Source organism: Phacochoerus africanus, chromosome 9 (assembly GCF_016906955.1).
Source record: "Phacochoerus africanus isolate WHEZ1 chromosome 9, ROS_Pafr_v1, whole genome shotgun sequence".
Taxonomy (NCBI): Eukaryota; Metazoa; Chordata; class Mammalia; order Artiodactyla; family Suidae; genus Phacochoerus; species Phacochoerus africanus.
In genome coordinates, this window is record NC_062552.1 from 123,271,781 (window position 1) to 123,288,673 (window position 16,893).

General features: G+C 58.0%; 2 protein-coding genes across 2 annotated transcripts in view; both read left to right on the top strand.

Annotated features, from left to right (window-relative positions):
- HHIPL1 (HHIP like 1) overlaps nucleotides 1–5,298 on the top strand; it is a 28,041-nt gene extending 22,743 nt beyond the window's left edge. The window contains exons 8-9 of the mRNA XM_047796579.1: nucleotides 342–424; nucleotides 3,724–5,298. Coding sequence (XP_047652535.1) covers nucleotides 342–424; nucleotides 3,724–4,262 — 622 coding nt within the window. The 3' untranslated portion in view covers nucleotides 4,263–5,298. The remainder of the gene's footprint in view (nucleotides 1–341; nucleotides 425–3,723) is intronic.
- A 6,362-nt stretch (nucleotides 5,299–11,660) lies between these two features.
- LOC125136328 (cholesterol 24-hydroxylase) overlaps nucleotides 11,661–16,893 on the top strand; it is a 33,372-nt gene continuing 28,139 nt past the window's right edge. The window contains exon 1 of the mRNA XM_047797060.1: nucleotides 11,661–11,902. Within this exon, the coding sequence (XP_047653016.1) occupies nucleotides 11,781–11,902 (122 nt within the window). The 5' untranslated portion in view covers nucleotides 11,661–11,780. The remainder of the gene's footprint in view (nucleotides 11,903–16,893) is intronic.

The window sequence follows — 16,893 nt, forward strand, 5'->3', positions numbered from 1 at the left end:
GGACGAGGGTGACATTTGAGCACATCCCAAGGACACTTCATGCTCTGCATTGCAAGTGGCTCGGGAAAGAGTGAGCCGCCGGCCCTGGTGCTGTTCAGGCAGAGGCCAAGCGGGCACTGCGCAGGCCGCTATGGGGGGTTCCTGCCCTGGGGCTGGGCCCTCGGGGTCTGGGAGGCAGGGAGCAGCAGGGATGCCGAAAGCCCCTCAGTAGCTGCTCCATCAACAGGCACTGTGGTTACTCTCTGCACTGGCCCATCCTTTCCTGCCTTGGCTGCAGGGGGAGGGTTGCACTCAGGACAGGGGCCCCCGGGTGGGACTCATGACCTTCTGTGTGTCGGCAGGCGGGCCCCGCCCGGCAAGTGTCAGATCCAGCCTGCCCACGTGAGGGTCAGGAGCCGCCTCGTCCCCTTCGTGCCCAAAGAAAGTAAGTGCCCGCCAACAGGGGACACAGTGGGAGTGCCTACAGCCGCCGGGCACAGCTGACACCTAAGGGAAGTGGGTGGAACTCCGTAAACCCCTTTCCATTCATGCTGTGCATGCCAGTCCCAGGCCAATGGGGGTGGAGGGGTGGGGTGGGGGGCTCCCAGGGGCCACAGGCCTCACAGGGAGCAGGGCTCAGGGAGAAATAGCTGGTCCCAGAGAAGGTTCGCTAAGAGTTCTTGGGAGGGACAGAGGAAGAGGGAAGGCAGATTTATTTGTGAGCGAGATGGGAGTGATTCTAGCCTCAGGGGCTCCTGGGGAGGGGCCTCTTGGGCTGGGTCTGCTATGATGGCTCTGTTTTGACAAGTTTGGTGTGGGGGGGTACAAATCCTTATGACCCAAGGGCCTGGCAAGGCCACAATGACTGTCTGGGATCCAGGGCCACCTGAAGAGGGTATGCCCTCAGGAGGGGGCTGTGCCCCTTGGCCCAAACTAGGTGGGAACAGAGAGAAACCTGATATTGTCAGAATTTCCAATTCTTTTTTTTTTTTAATTAAAATTTTTTTTTCTTTTTTTTGGCCACACCCACAGCATCAGGAAGTTCCCAGGTTAGGGGTTGAATCGGAGCTGCAGCTGCCGGCCTGCACCACAGCCTCGGCAATGCTAGATCCGACCTACACCACAGCTCGTGGCAGTGCCAGATCCTTAATCTACAGAGGGAGGCCAGGGTTTGAATCCTCATCCTCAAGGATACTAGTCAGATTCTTAACCTGCTGAGCCACAACGGGAACTCCCTCCACTCAAAAAAAAATTTTTTTATGGCCATACCCTAGACAGATGGGTGTTCCCAGGCCAGGGATTGAATCCAAGCCACAGCTGTGACCTACGCTGCAGCAGCAACAATGCTGGATCCTGTAACCCACTACCCAGGGCCAGGGTCTAAACCTGCACCTCTGCAGTGGCCCAAGCCTCTGCAGATGCATTCTTTTTTTTTTTTTTTTCCTAGGGCTGCATCATGCCATATGGAAGTTTCCAGGCTACGGGTTGAATCGGAGCTGCAACTGCCAGCCTACACCACAGCCACAACAATGTGGGGTCCAAGCCGAGTCTGCGACCTACACCAAAGCTCATGGCAATGCTGGATACTTAACCCATTGAGCAAGGCCAAGGTTGAACCTGCATCCTCATGGATACTAGTACGATTTGTTACTGCTTAGCCATGAGGGGAACTCCCTGTAGTCACATTCTCAGCCCTCCGTGCCACGGTGGGAACTCCCCCAGCTCTTCCTTCTACCACCTATGCATGCTTCATCCTGGGGCTGTAATGCTAAGCAAGCTCATGAGGTTCCTGCCTTCTTGGGTTGTTATGCACAGCCTCTCAAGTTGAAAATATTGGCAACTAATTCAAAATTTTAAAAACCATCCTGTGGGCCAAAGGAAATACTTCAATGGCCAAGTGGGCCCAGAAGGGCTCCAGTTGGCAGACTGTGGTGGGGGGAGGAGGTAGGAAGAGGAGGGGCTGGGCACCTGGGCGGGTGGGGGTGCCCAGCCCCAAGGAAGAGGTGCCCTGGTGGGGAGAGAGGAAGGTTGGGGGAAGGGTGAGCTGCGTGTTTGGGGAAGTTAATTCTGGCTGCGGTTGGTTTCGGGCCTTGGCAGAGTTTTCCATTCACTCATTCAGCAGTTTCTGCACTTTTGTTAGTTACCCGCATGCTCTGTGCAGAGTGCTGGGGCCACGGGAGAAGGCAGACCAGGCCCTGTCCTGGCTGGGGCAGACAGGGAAGTCATTTAGGGTTCCAGGCCTCCTGACGGAAGTTGTGTCGGGCGCCATGGGGACCCAGAGCAGGGCTGAGCTGGAGGTGGAGGGGCAGGGTGGGAAGGTGCTGGAGGGTTGAGCCTGTGTGGGAGGGGAGGGTTCATTCCAGATGGAGAGGAAGAGGCATCGCAGAGGTGGGGGAGGGGCAGTCTGGGCAGAGAAGGCGGCAGGAGAAGCTAGTGACCTGGGGAGCTGGAAGTCCTTACCTGCAGGCAGAGTGGGGTCAGGGGCCAGCGTGGGGGAGCGTCTGGCCCAGGTTCTGACCCCAGCCTCTGCTTGGTCTTGTATCCAGGCCCTTTCTCAGCCCCATTTTCATGGTTTTCAAAGTGAGACTGGGAGTTCCCAAATCTGACTTGTATCCATGAGGACGCGGGTTCCATCCCTAGCCTTGCTCAGTGGTTTAAGGATCTGGCATTGCCATGAGCTATGGTGTAGATTGCCGACGCAGCTCGGATCTGGCATCGCTGTGGCCCTGGCATAGCCGTGGCTCTGGCATAGCCGGCAGCTGTACCTCCGATTAGACCCCTAGCCTGGGAACCTCTATATGCCTCGGGTGCGGCCCTAAAAAGCAAAACAAACCCCCCCCCCAAAAAAAAACACACCAAAGTGAGACTGGCTGGAGCAGGGGGATTAAAGGACTGGTGGCCCAGGAATCCCTCCCCATAATATCCGAGTTGTCTAGGGGTTCCACCTCCCCCGAGGGGGGCAGTGCCTAGCAGAGTGAAGTTTATCCCTCTGGCTGACCTGCATCAAGTGTGGGGGCCATGTCCTGCAAGGACAAAGAGGATCAGCCCCCTCGGCTCCCTGTCACCTATTGTGTCCAGGCCCTGGGGTGGACGGGAGTGTATGTGTGGGGGTCAGCAGGGGCCCAGCCAGGCATCTTGAGAGCACCAATTCACAGCCCCCCCATCCCACCCCCATCCCCGTGTTGGGCAGGGGCCAGCAGCCTTGGGAGCCTAGAGGGGAGGCCTTCTCCCCACCTGAGGGGCCCTGGACAGGCTGGGTCCCATCCTGCTGGCCTGCCCTCCACCCGCAGCAGTTTCTCCCCAGCAGCAGGCCTCAGCTTCCTCGCCCTTAAGCCAAAGAAGGAACCAGAAAGGCCAGCTTGCTCGGAGAAGCCCTCCCAGATGCCGCTTCCTGCCACTGTGCTGGTGACCTTACAGCAGGAGGGCACTTCCCCCTGCCAGACCTGGGAGTGCCGGGAGGGGATGCGGGCTGGAGGTGGGAGAGAGACCCATCAGCAGAGGCACAGAGCAGCTGCCAGCAAGGGTTCGGAATGACTGAAGAAGCACCCGGTGCCCAGCTCCAGGTTGGCATCCTGTGGGGCCAGGGTGACCGGAGAAGCACCCTTGGTGCCCCCAAGAGGCAGCTCATTCTTAGGGTCTGAGTGGAGGGTAGACCAACGACATCTTTCCAGGGGTCTGCCCACCGGGGTGGAGGGCTGGGGTGGCCCGGGGCCCCCGCTGACCACAGGCTCTTCCTCTATGCAGAGTTCATCCGGAGGACAGAGAGCAACCCGCGGCCCACAGCGCGCGCGCCCACCACCAAGGCTCCCCGCCGCAGTCGCCCCACGGCCGCTCCGCTTGCGCCCACCCCGCGGCCTGCACGGCCCACGGGGCGGCCTGGACGGCGGCGGGGCGGCGGGCGGCGGCGGGGACGGCCGGGCACCGCCGACCCCGCGCCCTCCAACGGCGCTGTGCGTCTGGTGCGGCCGGCGGGCCTGAGCCCCGGCCGCGGGCGCGTGGAGGTGTTCGCGGGCGGACGCTGGGGCACCGTGTGCGACGACGCCTGGGACACCAAGGCCGCCACCGTCGTGTGCCGCCAACTGGGCTTCGCGTACGCGGTGCGGGCCGCCAAGCGCGCCGAGTTCGGCGAGGGCCGCGCGCTGCCCATCCTGCTGGACGACGTGCGCTGCGCGGGCAGCGAGCGCAACCTGCTGGAGTGCGCCCACGCCGGCCTAGGCTCGCACAACTGCGGCCACCAGGAGGACGCCGGCGTCGTGTGTAGCCGCGAGGACCCCGATCTGTAGGCGAGCACCGTCTGCCCAGCCTGACCGTCCGTTGTTCATCCGGGGCTTGGGAGGCCTCTCCCTCCAGCCAGGGTGCGCCTGGCGCGCGCACTGGCGTCGCGGGTGGAGGGGGCCGAGGGCGGCGTAGGCGCGGCCCATCTGTCATGCCCTCCTGTGGATGCGTGCGAGGTGTGTGCACTGCCCGTGTGATCTTTGTGTGTTCCTGCCCGTGTGTCTTCTGCAACCCGGAAGTTGTTGCGTGGTCCCTCGGGGTGTGGTCTGCAGCCCAAGTGTTCCTTTCTTACCTCCCAGCATCTCAGGCAGCAGCAGGAACACAGTCTGGTGGGACTCTGAGCCCTGAGGGCAGCCACCCTTCACCAGCAGACCTGGCCCCTGGCTGCATTAACAGAGGCATAGCTGGTGCGCCAGAGGGAGGGGACCAGGCCTGCCCTGCCGGTGGAGGGGGAGGAGTGTGGCCTGAGGCAAGTGGTCCAGAGGGCATGGACCAGCGGCCTGGCAGTCAGAGTTGCTGAGGAGAATGCAAAGGCATCTAGTGGGGACAAGGGAAGCCATCAGACTGAGGATCCAGGGTGACCAGGAGGCCATGGCTGCTCCAGTGAGGGTCAGGCTGACAAGGAGGAAGGGAATGCCTGGGGGGAGGGGCTGCCAGGGGGCACTGGATGACTTCAGGGAGAAGCCTCCTGGCCATCATCAGGCCGAGCCTGCATGGGTTGCTCTGGGGATTGTGCTGGGCTCCCCCCACCCTGCAGCCCGACTCCTCTGCTCCCTGGGACAGAAGCTACCACACTGGCTGGGCATAGCATCCACCAAGCACTCCTGGCACCATGGTCACTGGTGAGGCTTCAAGTTTCTCCATTTTCAAGCCTGTGCCAGGGCCCTCTCTGTCATCTCTGTCCCCACGCCTGCTCAGTGAAAGCCTTGGGAAGCCTCTGATTCCTCCAGCCCAACGCCAGGGGCCAACCTGGCTATGGGCCCGTGAGACTACTGATGTTCTGTCACCCAGGGCTGTGCCAACAACGTGACTGTTTACAACCCCTTCCTGCCTCTTCTCTCTGACTCACACCTGCCTGGAAGCTGACAGTGGGGGCAGGGGAAGGGGGCTGGGCCTGCGGCCTCCCTCCTGCTCACAGTGGACAGTCCTCCGTCCATTAAAGGCCTCAGCCTTGGCAGATGCCAGGCCTGTCGAGGGGCCTCAGTATGGCTGGGCTCAGCCTCTGCTAGGGGGCCAGGGAGGGTGAGTGGTGTTACCGGGCAGCAAGGACAGGATGTGGCCCATGTCAGGGGTGGGGGGCTGAGAGGGCTCTGGGTGGGACATCCCAACCTAACCTGGGTGCTGTCCTGGGAACTGAGCTGGCATCGGGGGCAGTGTACTTGGCAGAGGAAATGGAGCGGGCAGGGTCTCCCAGCTGCTGATTCAAGCTGTATGTGGAGTATGGGGCTGCAGAAAAAAGCTTTAGGGTCATTTCTCTCTCTCTCTCTTTTCCCCCCAGCCACACCGGCAGCATATGAAGTTCCCAAGCTAGGGGTTGAATCAGAACTACAGCTGCCAGCCTACACCACAGCCATGGCAATGCTAGATCCTTAAGCCACTGAGCCAGGCCAGGGATCAAACTCACATCCTCAAAAAAAAAAAAAAAAAAAAAAAAAGCAAAAAACCATTAGGTTGCAGGAAAAAATAAGGATTCTCAGAGTTTCCGTCGTGGCTCAGTGGTTAACGAATCCGACTAGGAACCATGAGGTTGTGGGTTCGATCACTGGCCTCGCTCAGTGGGTTAGGTATCCGGTGTTGCCATGAGCTGTGGTGTAGGTCGCAGACGCGGCTTGGATCTGTCATGGCTGTGGCTCTGGCATAGGCCAGTTAGACCCCTAAGCCTGGGAACCTCCATATGCCAGGAGTGAGGCCCTAAAAGAAAAAAAGCAAAAAAAACCCCAAAAAACAAAAAAACACACCCTCTTGGATCCTAGTCAGGTTCTTAACCCACTTAACCACAACAGGAACTCCTAGGTTCATCCTCTCAAACTTTCCCTGTCTCTGCCCTAAGTGGGATCGGTCAGGGGCCCAGATCCTGCGGCTCCTCCAGCCCTGCGGAGCCTCACATGGAAACCATAGTTAACCCTGCCCAGGAGTGTGGCCTGTGTGGTGGGCACCCTCGTAGGAACCGTACAGCCTGCCCAGATGCATTCTATCCTCAGAGAGCCCTCTTCTTCCCCTTTTACAGATGGGGAAACTGAGGCTCACATAGCTGCAATATCTTTGTTGAGATCACCCAGCCAGAGGGGGAGAAGCCAGGGAAATCTGAACACAAGCTGCCTAGGACCCTAACCACTGAGCTCCCTGAGAATCTAGGTGTGGCCCAGGCCCCCCGCCCACTGTGGGCTGCCAGCCTCACTGGGAAAGAGCTGATGGAGACCTCTGTCTCCTGTGGGTCCCCTCTGCCCAGTGGGTGGCTGTGCTGCCTCCCACTGCCCCAGGGGGGGTTGATGGGGCATCTTTCCAGGGTGCAGGGAAATCCTGAAATGTTAGGAGCTGAGAGGGCCCGTGGTGACCATCTAGGCAAACTCAACTGTGCCAGCGTGGCAGCGAAGCTGGGACCCTGGGTGTCCCTGGCCTTTAGTCAGATGCAGCTGAGCTGAGACTGGAGCCCAGGGGAGGTGGCCTTGGGGCGCTCAGAGCAGGGCAGCACCATGGCCCTACCCAGGGGGAGGACCGGAGCTGGGGGTCCCTCCAGCCTGCAGGCCAGGGATGGGTCACAGCAGCCTCTGCTTCCCCTTCCAGGGGCTCCTCTGTGCTCTTCAGTGCTCCTACCCATTCAAGAGTTCCCCTCCCCTTTTCAAGGCCTGGAGGCCATGACTCCACAAGGTGGGGCCTGGGAGCTGGGTGGAAGTAACGAGGGCACCTCCCACTGCACCGCAGCACCCACAGCCCAGGGCCACCATCTGGGACCCTTGGCGCCTTCCCCACGTGGTCAGGTGGAGTGGTCCAGCCCCAGCTGGGCCCTGAGCATCACTGGTGTTGACTGGGGCGACTGGGGGGAGGTCCTGGGGCCATCAGTCCTCTGGGCCATGCTGGCCTTGGCCCACCCATCCTCCAGACAGGGTGCCTCCCCTCCTCGACCCCTGACCCCGTTACCCTTCAGACTCCCAGTGAGGCTGAGGCTGCAGCCTGACCCCTGGGAATGAGATTCACGCAGCTGCCCTGCTCTTCACCAGTAATATTACAGGTGGCAGCCGACACTGGCTGAACACTTACTCCACCGGGCGCTGTTCTAAAGCTGTTACGTATTATTCGCTCATTAACCTTCATGATAACTCTACGAGGCAGGTGCTGAGTTCACCCCCACTGCACAGATGTGGAAGCTGAGGCCCAAGGAGGCTTCACTACTTGCCAAATGTCCCACAGCCAAGATATGAAACCAGGCAGCTGGCTCTGGAGCCCCAGCTGTGGGCTGTCACCCTGAGCCACCTCGGGAGCACTACGTTCAGGGTCCCCCTCATTGGGTGCCATCATTCTGCAGATGAAGACACAGCCCAGGGAGGGGCAGGGTAGGTGCGGGGTCCCTGTCCAGTGCTTCTTTCACTCCACCTGCTGCAGCAAGCCGAGGGGGTATTCCCAAGCGGCCCTGTCCCCAGGGACTTTGTTCCTGCCTCAGAGTCCTCCAGAGTCTCTGGGGAGAGAGGCTGGTTGGGGTCAAGGTCCCCCCTTCTCCCTCTAGCCTCTGCCCTCACCTCCTCGGCCTGGCCTCCAGTCCACACTAGAGTGATCTCTCAGAACCTGGCCCAGAGAGGGGCTGCCTCGGCCCAGTGTCACACAGCTTAGTTCTGGAGCCCTGGGAGCCAGTGCTGCATGGATGTCCCAGGTGTGGCCCAGCGCCCAGGGCTGCATCCAGGGTATAGCCTCAGGTAATAACACTGCAGGTCCCTGGCTAGGCCTCATTTGTTCCCTGTTCACCTGCATCCCTCTGGCAGCTGGGCTGGGCCCTGGATGGCCACCTTGTCCTCTGATGATAGGAAAGGCCCGCCGTCTTGGCAGCTCTGACAGCTGCAGTCAGTGGCTGAAGGGGAGCAAGCGAGGGGACAACCTCCAGCTCCCCAAGGCATCCCGTGTGTACACCTTGCCAAGACTAGCCTGGGAGACAAAGCCTGGGGTGCTAGAGACTGGGTGTCTAGCCTTGGCTGTGTGACCTTGGGAAGGTCACTTAACCTCTCTGAGCCTTATTGGCAAACAGAAGTATACAGCAGGATTATTGGAAGAAAAACAAGGGAACATTAACAAATATGCCCAGCCTGTTACATGTTGCTTCCTGGCCAGAAAGCTCAATAGCTGGCGAGTGGAGTCCACACTGGCAGCTGCCAGCTGCTCAAGACAGGGTGGGGAGGGGACATGCCTCCTGGAGGGACCAGCCTGAGAATGACTTGATAGCAAATCCTCCAAATGGGAGGAAGATAAGCCCCTTCGGCTAACATGTAGAACCCACATCTTCCTGTGGGAGCATCTGTCCTTTCACCCCATTTCCCACCCCTGCTAAGAACGAGCATTTATTGATCACTTACTGTATGCTCAAGTGTGCAGACTCATTTAATCCTCACAAGTACCCCACAAATGTCACCTGCCACCAAGCCATCAGCCACTGCACACCCCCCCCATGGTGCACTCTGGGGGGAATTCAAGATGGAGAAAACCTGGATGCTGGCCCTAGGTAGTCACAATGCGTATTTAAGGAATAATTTCAATGAGCCCAGACTCTTACATCTTCCTATACATAGAAAAGCACTAAAATCATTAACTTGAGCTGTTTATTTTTTGTGATTAGCATAATCTTCTGATGTCTGACTACATGTTTTTTTATTTTCAGCAAAAACTCCTGGAGTTCTCATTGTGGCTCGGCAGGTTAAGAACACAACTAGTATCCATGGGGATGCGGGTTTGATCCCTGGCCTCGCTCAGTGGGGTAAGGATCCGGTGTTGCCACAAGCTGTAGTGTAGGTCACAGATGCGGCTCAGATCAGGATCCGGTGGGGCTGTGGCTATGGTTCAGGCCAGCAGCCCTAGCTCTGACTCGACCCCTAGTCTGGAAACTTCCATATGCTGCAGGTGTGGCCCTAAAAAGAAAAAACAAACACACAAACAAAACCCCTCCTATACCCTTGCCCCTTCTTTACTTCTTTGGAGCAGTTCTTTGAAGCTGTCTGAGAGGCTGTCACCCAGGCTGTAGTCCTCAGTAAGCTCCCCGAATAAAACTTGTAGGTCATACAGTTTTCTTCAGCCAGCAACTCCCTGGGCTGATATCCAGGGTGACTGTGTAACTGGTCTGGGGTCCCACATTCAGAGGGGGAGTTAGCTTTGAACCCAGAGGCCTGATCTTTCTCTCTCCCTGGGCTACTGGACCTGTGCCCTGCCAGGCCATTCAAGTGAGGACAGCGAATGCAGAGCCACCTCTTCTGCCTGCATCTCCCTCAGCGATGCCTGCTGGGAAACCACCTCCTGCATGGTGTGGGCTCCGCCAGTGTTCTCAGTCTGGACTAGCCGCATTTCAAGGGCTGATAGGCACTGGTGGGGAGCCAGCAGCAACCCTAGTAGAGAGCATCTGTCCAGACCTTGCCCCAAGGGTCAGGTGGTTGGCCACGTGCTTCCAGGCAGCGCCCTCTGCTGGGGGCTGGCAGTTGCTGCCTGTCCAGGCAAAGGGCCTTCCACTGCCCCCCCTCCACCGGGGTGTGTGTTCTCCTCAGTTCCCACTGCTCACAGGAGAGCTGGGAGGATCCGCTGAGGGAGCCAGAGGTCTCAGGGCTGGAACCAGAGGTTACTGGTGTTGACCAATGCACCAGAGAGTATTAACGTCCACTTCTTTGCCTGGCTTAGTTGGACAGGCTCACACTCACACATGTACCTGAGGCTGTCCCATGCCTGCTACAGACTGCAGCCAGAGCAGTTTAAGGTCTGGCTCTGCCCTCAAGGCACAATTGCTTGGCATTCTCCTTTCGAATTGTCCCCAACCCCTGGAGGTTTCACAGTCTAGGAGGAGCTGTCTGACCTGCCCCGCAGGGCCAGCCAGAGGTCCCCTGTGCGCGCCTGCGGCTGCTTCTCACCACCACAAGGGGGCACAGTAGCACGTCACTGTCTCCTAGCCCTGTGGGGAGGCTGGGGTGGTCCCTGAGCCGGGATGAACGTGGTGGACAATCAGGTTGCCTGGTGGGGAGGGGGCGGGTCAGGGGGAGGGAGAAATCCTGTTAAAGCTTGGCCTTCTCTATCAGCCCGCAGCCCACACACCCCGAACACCTACGCCCCTGGTGGGGACTGTCCCTAGCTGTAACCTGGTAAGGGGTACACAGGCCACCTCTGTTTTTCAGTCCCAACCCTCTCTGGATTCCAGGACTCTAGCCCACAAGTGGGGTGGGGCATATCCTTTTCTCAGAAACGCAGCAGCATTTAAACTTTCTGGGTATCCCTCCCTGGCCGCGAGGACCTTTATCTGAACTAGGAGGGGGCACACCTGGCCCTTCTCATCTGCTTTCATTCCGGGTCGCCCCTGAGTATAAGAATTGGGCAATAAAAAGCCCGGAGCTGGCCTCCACTGCCATACCTGGATTGGAAAGAAGCAGGTTATAAAAGAGAGGGAAGTCTTAGCTTATCAGTTCAAAAATACCCTTTGGGAGGCCACCCCAGGCATATTTCTCGCCTTCCCGCATGAGGGCGACTTTCTGTACCCAGATTTTCACCCACTCCAACTCTAGCTCCTTTGAACTAGAGTCAACGCCTCAGACGTTGAGCCCACGGTCCCCACTGGTGCTTCTCCTTGGTCTGGGTGACACCCTCGGGTCCAGCTATGTCCTCTTCATACGCAGACATAGGCCTGCTTGTGTTCCCAGGATCCTCTTTACCTGCTTGGGTAGATAGGTTGGGGAGGGGAAACCAGCATTGGAGGTTGGGGTTTTGGGGAGAGGTCTGGAAACAGTAGGCGTGATGCAGAAATGTGGAGTATAGGACGGGTTTAGGAATGCCCTTATTTGGAGGCGCCAAAGGGGGCGGACCAGCCATCAGGATTTTGCACCGCCGCCAGCGCAGCAAGGGCGGAGGAATTAGGGTTGCCAGGGACAACGCGTTCCGGGCGGGGCCGCTATTGGGGTGGAGCTTGAGGGTTGTGGGCGGAGCCCGGGGGGCCGGAGTGGGCGGGGCTGAGCCTTAAACGGAGTTGTGATTGGAGGAGACCACATGCTATGGGCGGGGCCTTAGAACTGGGCGGGGCTTGATGATATTGGGGCGGAGCTTAAAGATGGGTGGGACCAAGCGGGGGCAGGCTCGGAGAGCTGGAGCTGGAGGCGGAGACGTGGTTGGCGGGGACAGAGCGCCCTGGGAGGGGTCGGAGCCGGCGGGGGCGGAGCCGAGCGGGCGGGGGCGGTGCTGGGTCGCGCCGGGCCTGGGGCCGAGGCGGCGCGCGGCGCTGACAGCTGAGTCGGCTCGCGGCCTCCCGCCCCCTCTGTGCCCGGCCGCGACCCTGGCCTGGCCTGGCCTGTCCCGGAGCCATGAGCCCCGGGCTGCTGATGCTGCTCGGCAGCGCCGTCCTGGTCGTCTTCGGCCTCTGCTGCACCTTCGTGCACCGCGCTCGCAGCCGCTATGAGCACATCCCCGGGCCGCCGCGGCCCAGGTGAGCGGGGGGTGGGGGCGGGGGCCTGGATGGGGCGCTCGAATGGGGGGGGCCAGGGGACTGCATCCAAGCCGGCATCGGGGCTGGGGGTCCAGCCTTGTCATTGCGCGCGGCCGATTGGAGACGGCGGCCGGGAGAGGGGCGCTAACTATTCTTAGTAACAAATTACTCACAGCCGCAGCAGCTGCTCGGCGCCCACCGCGCTCTGCTGGGCCCCGAAAACGCGATGGCAGCGACAACCCTGTTAGGTAGGCGCTATTGTTACCCCATCGTTCAGAGGAGGAGACTGAGGCGCGCAGAGGCAAAGTCACCTGCCCAAGGTCACACAGTTGGTAAGCCTAGATTTAAACTCAGGTCAGCCTGGCTCTAAAGTGGGTGCTCTTAACTTCGGGACTTGGACGGGGTCACTCAACCTGGGTTGGAATATACTGGCCTTTGGTCACGTCCCCCTTTGTTTCTCTTTCTGTCCTGGTATCTTCTTTTTGTCTTCTCCTTAGTACTTCCATTCCATCCTTGCCCCTCACCCCCACTCACCTTACCCCCCCCCCACCCCCCAAAAGAAGCGTACTTTTCTGAAGCTTAAATCAGATGTGTCACTTCTCTGCTCTAAAGGCTTCCCATCGCTTTAGAACAAAATCTAATCTAATTAAGTCCACTCCGTGGCCAGCAGGCCCCTGCTGAGCTCTCGGAACCCTCTCTGCACAGTTCTATGCCTCGCTCTCTGCTGCCCGCAGTCTTTCTGCACCCACTACCCCCCTCCAGCTGAATCCCTCCTCCAGGTCTTGCTGTTGGCATCCACCCTGTATAAAGCTCACCTCCTAGCCCCAGACTTCTTCTGGGGCCCTCACTCCTGAAATTACCTTCTTTTCACCTGTTGACTGTCTGTTCACCTGTTGACTGTCTGTCTCCCCCCTTTAGAATGTGAGCCCCGGGAGGGCAGGGCTACTGTGTGTTCACTCATGTTCCCCCAGCACCTGGCACACTGCAGATGCTCAATAAATATTTGTTGAATGAATGAATAAACAGTGGTATTAGACACGCTTTTTAAAACCTCAGGACACCAACATCCTGGAAGGCACCTACCTCCAACACAAGCCAGATGCCCTGGCCTTAGAAGCCTGAGTCCCTGTTTGGTGGGTTCAGGAAAGATCTCTATGGCTGGAAACATTGGGAGGCAACTGTTTTCCCTGCTGGTTCTCTGTCCTCCCGGGTCCCTCCCCCACCCTGCGGTCTTTCTGACCCCTTGTCCCTTGTTTAGCGGCTGTGTCTTCCACTCTACCCAGATAGTTCGTCCAGGCTTGGCTTAAATGCCAGTTCCTCAGGGAGGTCCTATGGGCTCCCATGCCCTAATATGTTATGTTCATTTTATAAACTCTAAGTCCCTAGGAATGGTAATTGGGTAACTATCTGTGCAATCTCTTGTTGCGTGTCTGTCTCTCCCGTAGGCCTGTGTCTGACTCGCTCACTGCTGTGTCCCTGACACCTCTGGGGGCAGCACCTGGTCCGTGCACAGGAGTCCCTGGATAGTCTCTGACCCAAGGTGGCTGGTCGGAGTCTCCTGCCAGTTCTGTCAGGCACACGGTCACCCTTCCCAGTTTTCAAATCAGCCATCAACAGCTTGGAACAGAATGCATTTTGTTCTTATCCTGGTAGGCCTCCTCATGACTTGGCCTTTTCGTAGAAACCCACGTGCTTTAGACCCTGCAGACCTGGGCCAGTCTCTGTGCCTTGAGAAAACAGAACTTAAATCCAGACCCTCTCTGCTCCTCTCCCCAACATCAGTTTTTAAAAATTGCATGTTTAAAATCAAATTATGTATGCCATAGCTCTTACCCCTTTAAAGTATACATTTCAGTGCTTTTTAGTGTAGTGAGAGAGTTGTGTAACCATTGCCAGTAGTTCCAGAACATTACCGCAGAAAGAAATCCCATACCCGCAGCTGTCACTCCTCATTCCCCGCAAACCACTCTCCCCCCCACCCCACCACCACAGCCCCTGACAACCGCTGATCTGCCTTCTGTCTCTATAGATTTGCCTGTTCTGGACATTTTGTATAAATGGGCTCATATAACATGTGGCCTTTTGTGTCTGGCTTCTTTTACTTTACATAATGTTTTCAAAAGTCATCCATGTAGTAGCCTGTGTCTGTATCTCATTCCTTTTTATGCCTGAATTCTCCCTCCAATCTCATATCACAGAATCCACATGTGACCTACAGGTGTGAGGGGGGAGAGGTGGGGGGGAACCCAAAGGTAATTTCTGTTGGGCTCTTTATGCTTTTTTTTTTTTTTGTCTTTTTGCCATTTCTTGGACTGCTCCCGCGGCATGTGGAGGTTCCCAGGCTAGGGGTCGAATCAGAGCTGTAGCCTCCAGCCTACACCACAGCCACAGCCACGCAGGATCCGAGCGGCATCTGTGACCTACACCACAACTCATGGCCACACCGGATCCTTAACCCACTGAGCAAGGCCAGAGATTGAACCTGCAACCTCATGGTTCCTAGTCGGATTCGTTAACCACTGAGCCATGACAGGAACTCCGGGGCTCTTTCTTCTAAGAAGGCCAACACAACGATGCCCACACAAAAAGATTTTGGATGAAACATTGGTTAGCAATCAAATACAAAACTGCACTAAATGAAAGTTCTGGAACTTCTTCTATAGCACGAATCAGATGCTTTGGCATTTCAAGTTTGGATCCCCATACCATCACTGGCAACACCAGGGTTGACAAAAATGGATGTATTTGAGTCTCCAATAGTGCCATTCACCCCTTGGTGCTTCAGGGCTTTGTCAGCTCTAGGCAGGGAACCCTCTGCCCTGCAAGAGGCAGCGGCTGTGCTCTCTCACCTGCAGTCTTCATCCTCTTTATCCTGCAGGAGCCACTAGGAGGCCCCCTCCCCCAAGACGCCCTCCCTGAGTGTCCCACTTCCGGGGGCTTGTTACAGATCCTACTGCAACGACCCATACAACAGCTGGAAACTCAGACCCCACATTCAGATGCTACACAAACACTTGTAGCTTCCAGATTTCTCTGTCACCGCTCTGAACTTCCTCATCACCCCCCACTCCCATGGTAGCGTGGGATGGATGCCAACTTGACAATGGAAAGCCTCTCTCTCTCTCAGTTTTTATTTATTTTGTAATACATTTTTTCAGCACTCCTGTGCAGTGCTGGTTCTCTCTGCCCTCTCCTACTTGCCAAGCTGCCAGGCCTGGGGGCTGTTCAACAATTGCCAATAGTTCCCGGCGATGGCGGGGACCTGGGCTGGCTCTGTTGGGCCAGGCAGCCCAGGGGACTTGGGGTGCCCAGCTGAGTGCTCACCACCCCCTCCTTCTGGCATGAGGCACATTCGGGATCCCTCACCCTCACTCCTAGTGGGTGGCCCACTCCTCAGCCATTTCGTGGGCTCCCTTCATCCCTCTGGGTGGCCCCACAGTGGGCTCTCTACATGACTTCTGCTCCAGGGTCTGTCCCAAACGTTCTCTGTCAAAACAGGAAACTTTGGATTCCCACGGTGCCCGTCACAAGGTTATAGAAAACTGTGATGCTGGGGACCAGGCAGGGAGGGGGGGTTTGTCCTCTCCTCTCTCCCAGGGCTGCTCTGCCATCTCCAGTCAACCACCAGGAAAACCTGTGGGCGTCTCTCTGCCCAGCCCTGGCCCAGCAGTCTACCAGCCCCTCCATCCATCGTTGCTTACCTGCCTTTTTTCACACCTGGTCTTCCAGCTCTGCCTTCACCTCCCCTGCGCCCCCTGCAGGAACCAGAAGGAACACGTTTAGGCTCCTTTCTCACCTGGCCATGGGGACCCCATGCCACTCACCTTCTTCCCCAGGTGGCTCTGGACTCCAGGGCTTAGAGTGGAGACTCTCAGGCAGGACTGGACAGGGGGGGAGGGTCCAAATTCTGTTCCCACTCAGGTGACTCAAAACCGAGAATGTTCTCCACGAACGTGCAGCTTTGGGGAGGAACCATGAATACTGGATTATGCTGGAAACACAGCCAGTTGTGTGTGAGGTCCACGGTCCATCTTTCTGCAGGGGGAGTGGTGTAAGTTCAAAGCCACTCACCTCAAGTGGACCTCAGCTGCCCGGCACCCCACTGAGCTTCCTTCCGCTGGCAGCGCTCGCCCACTCTCGCAGCATCCTTGTCTGGCCTTCAGTCCCTCGCCTCGCTCCTCCATCGCACGCTCAGCATTTATTCTTGCCTCCCACGCCCCTGAGCAAGTGGAACAGCCTGCAAGACACCCTTCCAGGGCTCTGCCCCCCAGCTGCCCCCCTCCCCTGCCCTGGGCCCCACGTGCACACTCTTCTGGGACTTCTGTGCTCCTGGCCAAGGACAACCATCCCCCTCCTTGCTCAGCGACCCCAGTGCTGCCCCCTCCCTCCTCTGTCATCACTCCTCTGTCTCTTCTGCATCATTCCTATTTTTATATAATAGGCTGTGAAACAAAACTCTGCCTCCTCATCCCCTCCAGCTCCCCACCCCATGGCTTTGCACCCCCATGGCCACACCCCTTGTTCTGCCTGCCTGCCTGCCTGTGGCCCCAATTCCTTCCTCCCCTTCTTTCTTGAATCCACTGCCTGTCCAGCTCTGGCCCCCCACCTCTCCACCCAATCTGCCTTGGTCAAGGCTCCAGTGACCTCCATGGAGCTAGAGGCGACTGGGTCAGCGCATGGTCCCCATCTGGCCCCCTCCCTCAGCTGCCTGGGCAGAGCCGATCCCTCCCCTTCCTTGAAGCCTTTCTTTGCAGGTCCCCCCAACCCCCCGCCAGCTCTCCTCCCGTCCCCTGGGCATCTGCTTCTCAGTTTCCCTAGCTGCTTGTCCCTTTACTCCCTTCCCCCACCAACAGCGACTCAGTCTTGGGGCCTCTTCTCTGTCCCACCTCCTTGTGGTCTAACCCACTGTGTTAACCCCACTTCCCTGCTGAGCCTCTCACATCTACGCTCTGGCTGGGAGCTCTCCCCTGAGCTGCCCGCTCCCCTTCCAG